Source organism: Lates calcarifer, linkage group LG1 (assembly GCF_001640805.2).
Source record: "Lates calcarifer isolate ASB-BC8 linkage group LG1, TLL_Latcal_v3, whole genome shotgun sequence".
In the NCBI taxonomy this organism is placed as follows: domain Eukaryota; kingdom Metazoa; phylum Chordata; class Actinopteri; family Centropomidae; genus Lates; species Lates calcarifer.
In genome coordinates this window covers 4943659-4957976 of record NC_066833.1, presented here as the reverse complement: position 1 = coordinate 4957976, position 14318 = coordinate 4943659, and the positions used below count along the sequence as shown (strand labels likewise).

The 14318-nt window shown below is 39.8% G+C and overlaps 1 protein-coding gene across 3 annotated transcripts in view; it reads left to right on the top strand.

The window, feature by feature from the left end:
• Positions 1-14318, top strand: part of man1a2 (mannosidase, alpha, class 1A, member 2) — a 121469-nt gene that overhangs the window by 11385 nt on the left and 95766 nt on the right. For all 3 annotated transcript variants that reach the window (XM_018660689.2, XM_018660690.2, XM_051067269.1), the window contains exon 3: positions 10870-11131. In XM_018660689.2, the coding sequence (XP_018516205.1) occupies positions 10870-11131 (262 nt within the window). The remainder of the gene's footprint in view (positions 1-10869; positions 11132-14318) is intronic.

Here is a 14318-nt window from a genome sequence, read left to right as displayed (position 1 = left end):
TGCACAGTTCTAGACCTCACGCAGGCCTCAGCTTGCATGAACAAGGCTCCTAACCTTGTTCAAGGACAGAGTATTTGTGGAAGAAGTTGAGTGTTTTTGAAATTGAGTGTTTTTGCCCCCAGGTGTATAGATAAAAAAACAAAAAAAAAAAAAAGAAAACAGCGAGAAGAAACTCATTATGCTTGTTTTGCAATGGCAGAGTTCAGATGAGCTCACCAGTCATTTGGCAAACAGCCAGCCATGCAGGTCCTGTTTGGTTTGAAAAAAGTTATCACTGACTTTCAATTAATGAAAGTACAAAAAATACATCTTGATTATATATCAGGCAGTGTTCCAGTAGACCCCAAATCCCCAACAGACTCGGTCACATCAATGTTAATTATGTGTGTTTTGGGGTATTTTATCACTGTTTTAGATAAGGTTAGGCTGCTGCAATATGGGGCTTTGACACTGTTGTGCTCATACTTTGTTATTCAGTATGAACACTGATATAATCCCATTTATTTAGATTACATCATTTGTACTATTTAAAACATGCTTTTAGTTTATGTCTTAAGTTTTTGTTATGTACATGGACAAACCCATGCTTACTACCTCAACTGTGCTGGTGTAGGTGCTTAATTCAGGCTTTTGGTCAACAACAGTGCAGCAAAGCCTCAGAGAATATCACCTGTTGAGCACGAACAACAGTGGCATGCAGCACAAAACTCTTGGGCGTTGGTATAAAATTCTAATAGAGACTAAGATGGGAAAAGAAAAAAAAAAAATCCTGAAATCTTGTTTTTTAACATTATACATATACATTAAACTGGACTCATAGTATAAAGAAGTTGAGCATCCTTTATAATATTAATTATTCAATTAATCTATTAATAGATATGCATATAAATGTAATGAAACAATACAATAATTTGTACATTTTGGTTTATTTGTTTTGTACAAAAAATCCCATATAAAATAAATGAAGCTTGGGTAAGCAGGAAAATGTTAGTACGGCATCATTATATCTGCAGAAGGTCATTCTCTTTGACTGTATGTTCTGTTGTGTGGGCATGCCACAATTCATTATCCATGGTTACAGTCACAAGGTTGGTCTACATTTTCCACTCACCAGAGGTGATATCTGAGATAATTCAGTTTGAAAAGAAAATCTAAAGCCATGTTACTAACAGGATGTAACATACTGAAAAATATACACGATAGAAAGCAAAGTAAAAATGATGTGTGTAGAACTTTTTCCCCCACAAAACTTAATAGCACCACAGTGTCAGAGGTTTATAATGATAATTTGACATCATCCTGTTCTTGTTGTTGTCTTCTTTCTGTGCTTGAGGCCTATCCCACAGGCACAGTTTTCAATGCCACAAAAACACAGCTTTGATTGGGATCAAAAAGAATATTTACATCTGGACAAGTTGTGATCGAAAGCTTTTCAATAAATGTAGCTGCATTTTAATTCCACAACTGTTGTGGCTTGTGTGTATCCAGCACACCCTGCATTTGTTTCTCATCAGAAAACTCTGATTGTGGAAAATACATACGCTGGTTAAAATCTTCATGTGAAATAATTACACCAGCAGTATGTGTTTGGGTTACTTGGTGTTTTAGTACTATGGAATGATCAACACTAGCTGTGTTTTTCCTGATCTATATTGAAGTCATGCTGCTGTTGCTGTTTTAATAGCAGCCACTGTGATGTCATCTCCTGGTTGGCAGTTCAAGTGTGGGAGAAAGAGATGTAGAAATGTCTGTGTGCAATATCATTTGCTCTTTGAAGCTGTTCTCAAAGAGCCATGCAGCGGAGCAAGATGTATCTGGCATTCTGAAAGTAATTGAAGATTTTGCAAGGCATAATGGGATAGAACAAGATGTAATAAATCAGTGCTCCTTTAAAATGACTTTTGAATATGAGTTACCGCTACTGTAGAGGAAGTGGTAACTTATACGTATTGTCCTACATGGGAACCTTGTGAAAAAGTACTTTAAAAACAAATCCAGATTGGTAATTTACATTGAACTGGTGCACTTTCTGACCACTAATTAGCCTATAATGTCTAGGAAAGGAGTCAAGGAAGCAGATTGGTGGGGAGGAAGGAGGGATGGATGAACAGGACAATAGGACAGTGCTGAAAAGACTTGCTGTGGGTATTTGTTATTATTTTTAACATAACAGATTCATGAAAGTAAACAAGTGTGTGTTATCTTTGTTGCTGCTGTGTGTGCATGTTTGTGTCTGTGTATCTGTGTAAGAAGGACAGTAGTGCCTGTTGGGAGTGTGCCTCACTCTGTCTCCCATTTGTCATCTCTCTGGAGTGTAGCAGTGGTGACAAGACCTCTTGAAAGCCAAAGAAAAGAAGAAGAGAGACACTTGTTTGAATTGGTTTGCATGAGTGCAGCACAGTAGCTTCTAGTGACAGATGAACAAGGAGAGATGCTGCCCAAAAAAGAGACAAGATCAAGAACAAGAAAGTAGAAAGACAGAGAGAGGGAGAGAGCAAGGGACGGAGAAATACAGAGTGAGAGAGGCTCTCAGTCTTCAGGGACGGTGTGACCACGGTTAACTACAAAGCTTCTCACCAAATCCCATCCCTGCCAAACACTGGAGCTGCAGCCCTGCTGCACAATGGCTCGCTGTCAGTTAAAGCAATGGGATCAAAGTGAGATCGCTCAACGCCAAATTAAGAATTGGCCCTCAGGTTTCCGAGGCTCAAATTTCAAATAAACCTTTATGAATTCACAGGCAAATAATTCACACAACCACACAAGCTGTATCAGAGCCACATGGGTCTGATAATAAATGTTCCCTGTACCAGAGCTGTAACATGCCAGCTAGTGGATTTATGATTGCCCTGGGGATGGGAAATGGGATGTCTGTTCGTATGGTGATTTTTTTTTTTTCTCCCTCTCAGTGTCATGACTCTTCGTAAGCCTTGTGAAACAATATAGATCCACAAGGGATGCCTGCATGATGGTGTTTGTACTAAACTTGGACACAGTCAGTGAGAATAAAAGTGCTGAGTGCCACAAATTTGGCTTGATATCCTGCCATTCATCAGTTAAGGTTAGATTTTTTTGGCACTCAATCACTGTCTTCATCTTCATTTGCTCTGAGTAATATCTCCCAATATATTAGTATTTGTTTCTTAAGTTGGCCAAACGTCTGATAATTGTTGAAAATCACATTATGATTATACAGAACTGTTTATGCCACTGTAACACCATAAAAAGAAAAAGATCACTTTGATGGTCACTGTAAGGGAGGTGTCTTTTTGCAACAGCAAAAAGTTACAGAACATAACAAGGAAAAATTCTCCTTGCTACACTTTTGGTAATGGAGACAGTGGCTACAGGTACCTCATAGCTCAGAGTCTAGTCCCCATTTTCCCATTTAATGCCACTTTCTGATTGTCCTGGCTTTGTTCTACAATCTCTCTTAACTTTTGGTGAGCTATAAACAGCATAGCCATAGTAATTCAAAGACAATTGTCTTTTGTTGACAAAACTGCTTTTTTGGTTTTTCACAAGGCAAAAAGTGTTAGTGATTGAACCTCTCAATCATCACTCTTTTCCACACCTAGCTGGGTAGCGTCTAACCAGGTTTAGTGTTTATTTGTTTCATGGGTGGCCCTGTGCCAGCTGCAGGAGATGGACTCTCAGCATTAGTCAGCCAGCCATGATGTAGGTCAGAGTGGCTGGATGTCAACATGGGTACAGCCTGAGGGCTCTCTGGGCTCAGGTGTACACCTGAAACATAGAGGGAGAAAGGTGGATGGATTGTGTACAGGTTTGTACACATATTGTATGTAAGAGAGAGGTACACAGAAATTATGAAGTAGTGCTCTTAGCAGTGAGTACCCGGTTCAACTCCCAATCCGGCTGGACCTTTACTGCATGTCCCTCCCCTACTCTAGCCCCATATCCTGTCTCTCTTCACTGTCCTATCGAATAAAGGCAAAAAAGAGGACATCTTTCTTCATTTAGATGTACAATCACATGACGTATCACAGTACGTGTGTTCAGTCTGGGATCATTTAAATTTGGGGTTTGATTATTTCATTTTTGTAAACTGCTTTGACAGTACTCAGGCTGATAAGCAGCGGAACAGGAAAGTAACAGATCATTAATTGATACAACACTTGACAAGTGGGAAGAACGTGTTTTGGACAGATAATTAGAAAAAGAGAAAGGAGGATGGCTGCTTGAATGTGCAGAGATGGATGAGACGGCTAAGAGCAAGAGCAGGAGAAGGGAGAAATTGTGAATATATTTGAGAGAAATGGATGTGTTTGTGTTTGCCAGTGTGAGGTTGTAGTCAGCGGGAGAGGGTTGTTGGGGTAGAGAGAGAACTGAAAGAAGAAGAGAGAGGATGCTTTTACACACCCACAGTTAAGCTCGGGAGAGCTGTTACACATACAGCATTGCAGCTTCCATTTGAGCCAAGTGGGTCATGGGAAAAAAGCAGGAAGCTGTCTGATAGGTCACAGTGAGGGGAATCCTGGGAGCTACAGGTCACTAGAAACAAAAATCCTGCCGCCTTACCAACCTCCAACATGGTCCTCTTCATTCCACTTATGTTTTTTTGGGGCTGGCAGGAGTCACACTTGTCCACATACTGTGAAACTCAGGGGGATTGTTCCCAGAGGAGCTCTCTGGCATAGAGATGCTTGACAAGAAGTGAACACTGTGTCAGAGATGGAGTATGGTGACACTTAACAGGAAAAAAAAGGAGCACATTCTTGTCTTGAATTGCCCAAACACAGGGATAACCTTGATCTTAACCCACCTTGATGCAGTGTCCTGAGTAGGTACACAGTACAGTGGCAGTGCTTGTGCGGGCCCAAGCCTTTTAAGGACTTTATCTGGGTAAAATTAATTTCACCTTGTTTTGTGCTGGAGGTGGAGGTCAAGTGTTTTTCCTTTATATTGAATTCTATCTGGCAGTACTGAGCACTTTTGGCTTCATACTGTGGTGTGTAGCAGGGCTTGCTAATTATTGTTTGTAGTGCCAGGTTATTAAATATACATGTTGTCATATTGTCACATTCGTTTCTTCAGATATAAAGGTTGTCAACTCAGTGTAATGTAATACATCTCTGACCATTTGTGGGTGTTTTTATGTTTCCTCAGTCGCCAGGTGGTAGCTGTGAGTCAACTAAGCGATACTTGGGTAGAATAGATAAAGCTTTTGTAAAGCGGCTTTCTAAAAGTTGGTGAGTCCCAAGTTGAATCTCATGTTGTAAGTGAACTGTAATAGAAATGGGGAGAGGGTGATGGAAAAGAAAAACAACTGTAACATCAGCACTGTGCTTTCTTTGCTCTCCACATGCAATGGCAGGTCCTAAATAATATAAGACTCTGGAAATGCGTCTTTATTTGAGTCTAGATTGATGATATGACAATGATGTGCATGGAACTATAGCTGGGGACTCCAGACTCTGTAATAAATATATTTACATAGAAGCTAACATTCAGATTATAATCAGTTTAAAAATCCAAACAGAATCAAAATGCTCCATATAAGCACCCCATTCAGAGTAAAAAGGCCTAGATCAATGGGGATGGGACATTGCGGAAAATGAATGCGTGATGTATTCAGCACTTTTTTGCATGTCACACACCTGTCTCAGTTAAGTGCATTGATGCATGTAAACATCAGACAGTTGAAAGCTTCGATCATAATGATTTCAATTGGAATTAAAAAAAACAAAACAAAACGTGTTCATGTAACTGCAGCTTGTGAAGACCAGAGACAAAGCAGTGACAACAGTCTCTTATGAAAGTGATTCCACGTGGGTCGAGCACAAGTTGGCACGGAGCAGAGTAAAATGATCTGTGTGTGAAACAAGTCCCTGTCACTTGAGGTAGCTGTGATGATAGGAGATGATCGCCCTCAAGCTGAGAGGGTTTTAGTCATCCTTGCAAATAGTGGGTTTGCTAGTACATTGCTGTTTGTATATGCCGAAGTTGTGGATGCTTTTTCAGTTATAAGTACTTAGATGCACAAAAACACATTTATTCACAGAAAATATGAATAAATGTGTTTCTAATCTGTCTTCTTGGCATGGTAAAAATGGCTTAAAATATGGTGGTCAAACACTGTGCCTGGTAACTTAGATCTTGTCTGAAAGGCAGCCTTCATGTTTGTATTTCCTCCTCAAGCTGGAGTAGCACAAAATTCGGATACTGTGCAGTCACTGATAGCCCAGTGGTCTTATTTCCTTGCATAAATGAGTAAATTAGGTAATTAAGACTTGATTTGCTTTCTATGACCTCTAAGGGTGTGTGTGTGTGTGTGTGTCCCTGTTTGTTACCATGGCTACATGGCATCTAGCCTCTGCTGCTCTCCCTAGAGCCTTATGTTTCCACAGCTTCAAAAAAAAAAAAAAAAAAAGGAAAAAAAAGCTTCTCTCAGATACCCCACCAGGCAGTCGGACAACTGCTGCTTCTCTGTGGTTGCCATGGAAAGGGGCCGGTCTTTGCTGAGCAGCAGATTTCATGACAACACAGAGAAATTCTAGTGACAGGAAACAAGGCTGATGAAATGAGAAAATTATTACTGACATGACTAAAACAACTAATCAGGGATGTGGGGTTCTCCTTTCCTTCAGTCAGATGTTGGGGCTGTGGGGTAGAGTGGGCACAAGAGAGGATGTAAGTAAAGATGAGGCTTTGGTGCGGTCACCTGGGTGTGCGGTAGATTTTGCCCACTCTTATCTTTGTTGAGGTAATTGAGTCAGGCAGTTGTTGATGCGCTCTTAATTGCATGTTTGACATTATATGAGACTCGAAGGGAAATCACCGGCAGTGCTAGAGTGAGTCTGATAACGGCTCGGGGGAAGAGAAGTGAGTGACGTGAGGTAAAAGATGGAGGGGTGGGGGTGGGGGGTTGCTAATACATGTTTGTGTGAGAATGAGTTTTCACCTAAATTGCTTGTGTATGCTGTTTTGAAACCTGCACAGAAATATGATGGCATTTGTGTTTACGTCACAGCACATTTCTGTGTATACATATACGTATATGCAGCAGAAACAACACCCATTAGAACTGATGGTGTCAGCTTAACCTCCTCATTTTCTTTTGTCACGCTCCTTGGTCTCATACACCCACACACATGTATGCGAACACTCAGACATTAAACAATCATCCAGCACCGGCACCATCTAAATATCACATTTAAATGCATGTTGCTGAGGGCAAATCACCTCATTCACAGAGGAGGCGTGACAACCCCCACCCCACCCCAACCCACCCCAATCACAGACCTTGAAATAGAAGACACAAATACTGTATGCATGCACATGCATTACACACACACTAAAATTCACACGCAGTCTGTTACCACAAACAGGGAAATACTGTGAACACACATAAATGTACATTTAAAACATCCTTACAGATACATGCAGTAACAAGCACAGACATAAACACAGTAATTTCCATCTTGGTGTTTTGTGAAATATGTTTTCGATCAATTTAAGTCAGTCACATGGAGTTGCGATATGAATATTTATGCGTTGTTTACAGAGCGATGTTGCGTAACTTGGAAGATGTTTATTTTGGTCTCTGTTGGCCCCCACAGTCAACATCATGATAGCATTATAAAATGGACACACACTGTGTTGTGAGAAGGATAATTAGTATTAAACATCTGTCTCTTTCCTGTATGTCTTGCAGTCATTTCTCCATCCTGTTGTCTTTGTGTCTCAGATTTAGCTCTTCACTTCGTTGCTTTCTATCACATCGTATTGCATCCTTATTCTTCTGCATCGTTTACACATTGTTTTTCACTCATTCTCACACGCTCTGCAACAAACAGGTGAAATGGCCCTGGTTTCCATGTTTCTTGCTCAGTGCGTGTTGGAAAAAACTGGGGCTCCAACTGAACCTGAACAGGGGAAGTAGTTATAGAAAATGGATGATAGATGCTCATCATACATGTTTTCCAGCTCTCCTCCTCTCATATGTTGTTCTTTTTCCCATGTAATCTCTCATTATCCATATTTTTCTCTGTTTTTAGCTCTTAACTGCCTCCATTCCTCTCCTGTATTCTTGCGACTTTTCTCCTCGTCTCTGTACTCCATTATATTCTCATTTCTGTCTTATCCTAAGAGGCAGGAATTAGATACAAAAGCCCTCTATCTGCTTGTCTGTTTCATTTTCATTATACATTCCTCAGCCACTGTCTAATTGCACAGACAAGTGTTCTTTTATTCCAATTATGGCAGCGATACCAGGAAGCCAAAACTGATTTCTCAGCCACAACAACTTCCATGCATGAAGACTTTTACTTTTCAGTCGATAAACTCCCTTTACAGTCATCTGAAGGCAGCAGATATGTTTAATCATGTGAGTCACATGCCTATGTTCTTCCACCATACCCTCCCAAAACACACCTTCTCTTTCGTGGTTGCTTTTTTTAACAGTCTGTTGGGTCTTGTACCTTATCAACCAGGTCTAAAATAAAGACATCTGCTATAATGTAGGCTGACTCACACCTCACTTTCCCTCTTCCTCCTACCTTTTTTTCCGATCAGCAGTAATTTTAGTCACATGTTGTGCATGGATGTACACATGCTCATGTAAAACACCTGAAGAGGGGGCAAAATGTATAAATCCTGACCTTAAATTGCACCTGTAGAGGGAAAGAAAAGCCTGGATAAAAGCCAAGAATCCACTCAAGATCAAGAGCAGACTTCACCATGTGCGTAACACATTGTTTTTTATATGTCCATTAAATTTACCAGGTATTTCTTTCTCTTTCTCAAATATTTAAGAAGAAAGTACCCACAAAGACATACTTCTTTTTTTTTAATTCTTGGATTGTATTGCATTCTTACTCCTGACAACTTGCTTGCTATTCTCTTGGAAAAGGACAAGGACTCAGGCTGCTGTTGTTGCCGTTTGGCCAAACAAGCTGAGGATAAGGAGAAAATCCATCACAGTTTGAATAAACTGGTTCAAACTTGCTTCAAGGAGGCTGACCAGCGACCGTGCACAGTTAATTACTTTGTGGATTGGTAACATTCTGGGTTTTTTAACTCATGGTAATGTTAGCCTAAACATTGTTATAGTAGTTGTATCTGCAGTAAAGGTAATACAATGTAGTGGTAAAGACTAAAAGTAACGATTATCATATATTTTAATCTCATATCCTTGGATCTGTACTCCTACAGAAAGATGTGCACATTCATTCTCTATGTTCTTGGGCTGTGGAGGATTGCAGCTGAGTCCACACGGATCACAGCAGGTCATCAGTTCCTCCCACATTTCAACATTAACAAACAGACTCACATGTTTGCACTTGGATGACATGCAGAGTTAATTTCAAGATTTTTCCTATTTATTGAACTCAGCAACTCACATTTAACACATTTGCACTAGGTAATTTACCGTGACAACTTAAGCAGCACAACAGGATTGACGAAAACATGAGGGACTGACTCACGTGTCAAGGGAGATTCTCTGATTGTCTTTTTGTTTCCTTCTTCCCTAGTCAGTTCATATCATCTTAATGTTTGGCACTTTAGTATGTAGAGTAAGTGGAAGATATCAAATGGGTAATGTGAATATGAAAGTATGAAAATCATTCATATTGATTTAACGTGTTTAAAGCCTAAACAAAAGCTGAAGTTTCCAACATTATAATTTCAAATGTAAAACAGGCTCTTTATACACAAATAAAACCATGTTTAAATTCAAGTCCTTCCTCCCACACTGCACCATTATTGTGAATATAATAAATACACAGGGTATGACCCATATGATGATTAGTTAGATGTATAGTATTGTCCAGCTGAAACACAAAAAATTTGTAGGATTTTTCATCTAATGTAACAGAAATGTCCCACCCCCGATCTCCAATAAGCTGCCATTAATCAACCTGGAGCACAGCTGACACTGTGTGTTATTTGGCTGTGATTGTATTTGTCCACATAACATCCAAGTGAGATTTAAAGATGATTTTTAAATGTTTCTCGCTTTAATAACAGCAGGAGAACAGCATCACTGTCCCTCTGTGACCTCTGCTTTAGCACCCTGCTGTGTTTGTTTTTCATTACTGACCCACATCCTCATGGGGTAGAGTTGTGTCAACACCCTGGGGTTTCTACCACCAAGTGAAACCACAGATGATGTTTCCATCTCGTTCTGGTTTGCGTCCTTATTGTGTTCCTCAACACCTGTCCTATTTCCTATTTCATGGAGCTGATGTAACTGCGGAGTTCTGGGGTGGGGGTTAGGATTTCATTTAGAAAAGCAAATCACAGATTCACCTGCACTTGATGCAGGACTGTGCTTGACCCGTTGTCTGTGATGCATACTGTTTTTGGTTGCTGTTAGTTAAAATGTTGTTGTTTAACTTAGCCACAGAAAGTTGGCTTGTCTAAACGGAGCTGACTTTAGCTGTGCCACAGCGCCAATCAGTTAAAAGCAGTGTGTGGCAAAGCCTGGTTTGTAAATGTATTAATTATCTTTGGGTTTGAGTGGTTCATTTCTCAAGGTAGCTGGCAACGTGTGATGTGCGTCAAAGCAGTAATGCCTTAAGTCCTACATGCTGGCTTGACTTGATGCATGTTAATACGCCATAAAAGCAGCAGGTTTATCACATTCTCTCCCTAGACTAGCACATCTCAACTTCTGTTTGTTCTCAAAGTTAATCTTTAATTAATTTCAAATAGAAATCCCTCTGCTGCACACCTTTCTTCAGCAAATGTTTCTGCTGTTTATGTGCCAGGCTTGATTAAAATAACTCTTTGGATATGCACCCTGGGAAAAGTAGCAGCCACTTTGTGGAAGCTAGTAGGAATTCAGAAAGAGAGGGTAAAGAATAAAAAAAATCTCACCCGCTGTCTTCTTGCTGCCTCCTACAGGGAGGAGGAGGAGAGCCTGAGGGACAAGATTCGGGCAGACCATGAGCGAGCTCTGCAGGAGGCAAAGGAGAAGCTAAGAAAGTCACGTGAGGAGCTGCAGGCTGAGATTCAGACGGAGAAGAACAAAGTGATGGAGGACCTGAAAAAGAAGGATACGGGGCCTAAACCCTTGCCACCCGTCCCCATGCCCAAAGTGGTGGGTGTCAGCGATGGAGAGCCACCAGAGCCTGACGTCAAAGAGAAACGTGACAAGATTAGAGAGGTAAGACGACGTTTGACTAGTTGGATTTTTGACATATCCAGTTGATAAGTAGGTTTAATTCTATTTTTATAGGTTTTTACTTCTATGATGTAATTTTGGGTCATGTGCATCAGAACTCAGCATGGGATTGTTCTCAGCATGTTGAAGTTCTTTTACTGATTCGTACTGGTGGGGTTAGCTGCACACTGTAGGGATCCGTATTTGTGGGAGTGTAGCAAGAGCAGTCAAATAAACACTGTGTTTAAACTGCACTTATAGATATAGCAAAATCTGTATTGAGTTTTTAATATCAATTTATTATTGTCAATGAAATCAGTGTGTGAACCCTCCTCCTTTGCCGTACTAGTCATCTATCTTTAGACCCTGTAAATCTGTAAACAACTCATTTACTTTTTTTGTGTGTTGGGCAGAATGTCTCATGTGGGGAATTGATGAGAATTAATGGCTTTTATTTTAATTGTGTTTGATAAAATTTTAATTCCCTGCATGTGTGCGCGAGGGCCAGTTTGTGCATGTCTATACTGTACATGTGAATGCACTCCCGTTGCCTGCTGTCTGTCTCAGCACCAGCTTTTATTGAAGGCAACAGGGAGCCAGACGGACAGTGCCCGTGCAGAATGCAGATGGTGCTATCTGGTCCCGCTCTCGGTAGACACCATGCCAACCTCAGCCTATCTCCCCCCACTGCGCCCTCTATCCCCCTCCCCCACTTCAAGTTCTCCTGCATAATTACCTCATATCGTCTCTCTTGGAACAGCACTTGGAGTCAGAACACTCACGGCGCATGGGAGCTGGCCTATTCACTCCAAACCCGCCTTTGTCTCTAAATGTCCCTTTTGTTCCCTTCATAATTACCATTCCGAGAGAATGCCATACACTCCCAAATGAGCAAGAAACTAGCAGCTGTATGGGCTACAGCACAGCACACTCCTCATATTCCGATTGTTTTGTGATTCCAAGGAGAAATCACACACCGCCATTTGTGACAGCAAGTTTTTTTTTTTTTTTTTTTTTCTTTTTTAAATATGGGCTATATGCAGCCATTTGGACTGATTTTGATGTCATCAAACCCAGGGAGGAGCATCAACATTCATCTTTTTGTCTTTATGTTTCATGTAGACATGTCGCTGAGCCAGTCTTTTATCACACTACTTCCCATGGGATTATACCATGTATCTAATTTGAAGTCTGACACTGTCTTTCCTCTATTACTTTTTGGTATTATTTTCATTTGGTTCAAAATTTGGATTTTGCACAGTTCATGACTGTGAATGATCAATGATTGCAATGATCACAGTGAGGTTAAATGATTGATTTTCCCTCCTTTTCTTTTATAAAATATATGTAGTGATTTCAGTTATTGACTTTGACTGGGCAGAGCTGTTGGTACATTTTTGTCAAGTTTTTCATATTTATTAGAAACCCACATTGGGCCTACACTTGGAATTCTTAAGCAGTTTTTGGTTGTATGTTTATTTTTTTTCAGTCTTGACAAAAAAGAAGAAAACTGTTGCATGCTGAGTGGATAGACAGAGACATAGACTTGAGGCATGTGGACAAACAGACTAGAAGTAAATGTCATTTGGAGCTATAATACAGAAAGGTATGGGATTAATTATGTTGAATACCTCTTGCAATTTTCGTAATATTTCCCAATATTTGATTCTGAGAAAATGACATGATGCAACTGCTTAGACATTTTATCCTACTCATCAATTACATTGGCAAATCACTGCGTCCCAAACAACAGCTGCTAAAATAATCTGGTTTATTTAGCTTGATGTGGTCGTCCTGATAAGCAATGCTAATTATGGGTTAACTGTGGAGACTGCAGTTGTGAGAGCTGAGTGTATGGAAATCAGGGAAATTGTTCTGAATTAGCAGGGACATTTTGCTGCTCCGTGAACGAGTCATGTCACTTGGGCACTTTGTTCTTTCAGAAGCAGAAATGAAGCTTGTTTTTATGCACTTGAAATACATACGTGGTGGACTGCACAGGAGCAGAAAAACCTTCCTTTTTCACCACTTCCATTAGCTCAGAGCTCTGTGCTCTCTGATAATTACACTGCCTGGACATTCAGTGGCCATTAAGCCTTTGTCTGGAGATAGAGGGAGCTTTAAGGCAATAAAAGAAAAGGAATTGAATGAATCTGACTATTAACTGCTCCAATACAATTCACCTGTCACATCATGAGGTATTGTTGGCCCAGAGCTGTTGAAATAAGCTAGCATTTGCAGTTAATGGGCCGTGGTACAAAGGCACAGTTCACTTTCAGTAAGGTTTTGTTCATCAATAATGTTGGAAAAACAGTACTTAGTCTAAAATATAATGCAGAAATCAAAAGTATGTTTAATCTAATAGTGGAGGGTAATCTTTTCTCCCAGGTTTTCATTACTGCTCAATGAAGAGTTCTTAATACAACATAGTTATTTATGTTCAATCCCTTTTAATGTATTGAAATCTAGTAAACTTTGCTCTTGCTTCAGGATAAATGCATAATCTCTTGGATGTTAGATTGCTTGGTTAGATTGCTTATTGAAAGCACTGAAGTGATGCTTCAGTATTGGAATCATTGATTGATTGGTTGTTCACTGTTTAAAGGGCGCACACAAGATAATAAGCCAGATTTTTGTAAGTTATGCTCATGTGCTTTTAAACAGTATTTAAGAACCATTTTATATTTCATATCAATGAAGAGAGGCCACACAAAACACTAGAGAAGTGGGTTCCCAAACAGATTAAGATAAATCACATTAATAATAATATGAATAATAAATTAATAATAATAAATTGTAAATAGAATGTAAATAAAAAATGATGGACCTACAGTAATGTCCTGATGACTGATAATGGCTAAAATTAAACAAACTTTGGGCCATTTTCAACTGGCATTTTGGTTATTAAATCTATCACCGTAAATGATAAATCTTGGTTACAGTTTATATATAATTATATATGGGTAAGCCCTTCCCTAAATAGTTTGATGTAAGTTCTTGTTTTAATAAAGTAATGTAATGATAAAATATAAATAATTTGTATTAATTCATAGTATAGTATGGGCAGCAGCAGCAGCAGCCTTGGCTAAGACAGGAAGACCACCTTCAGAAGCTTAAACACCATTACTGCCTTATTGCTGGGAAATGACGCAGACTGTTTCCGACTGACAGGTGATTAGTGGTAGTTGTG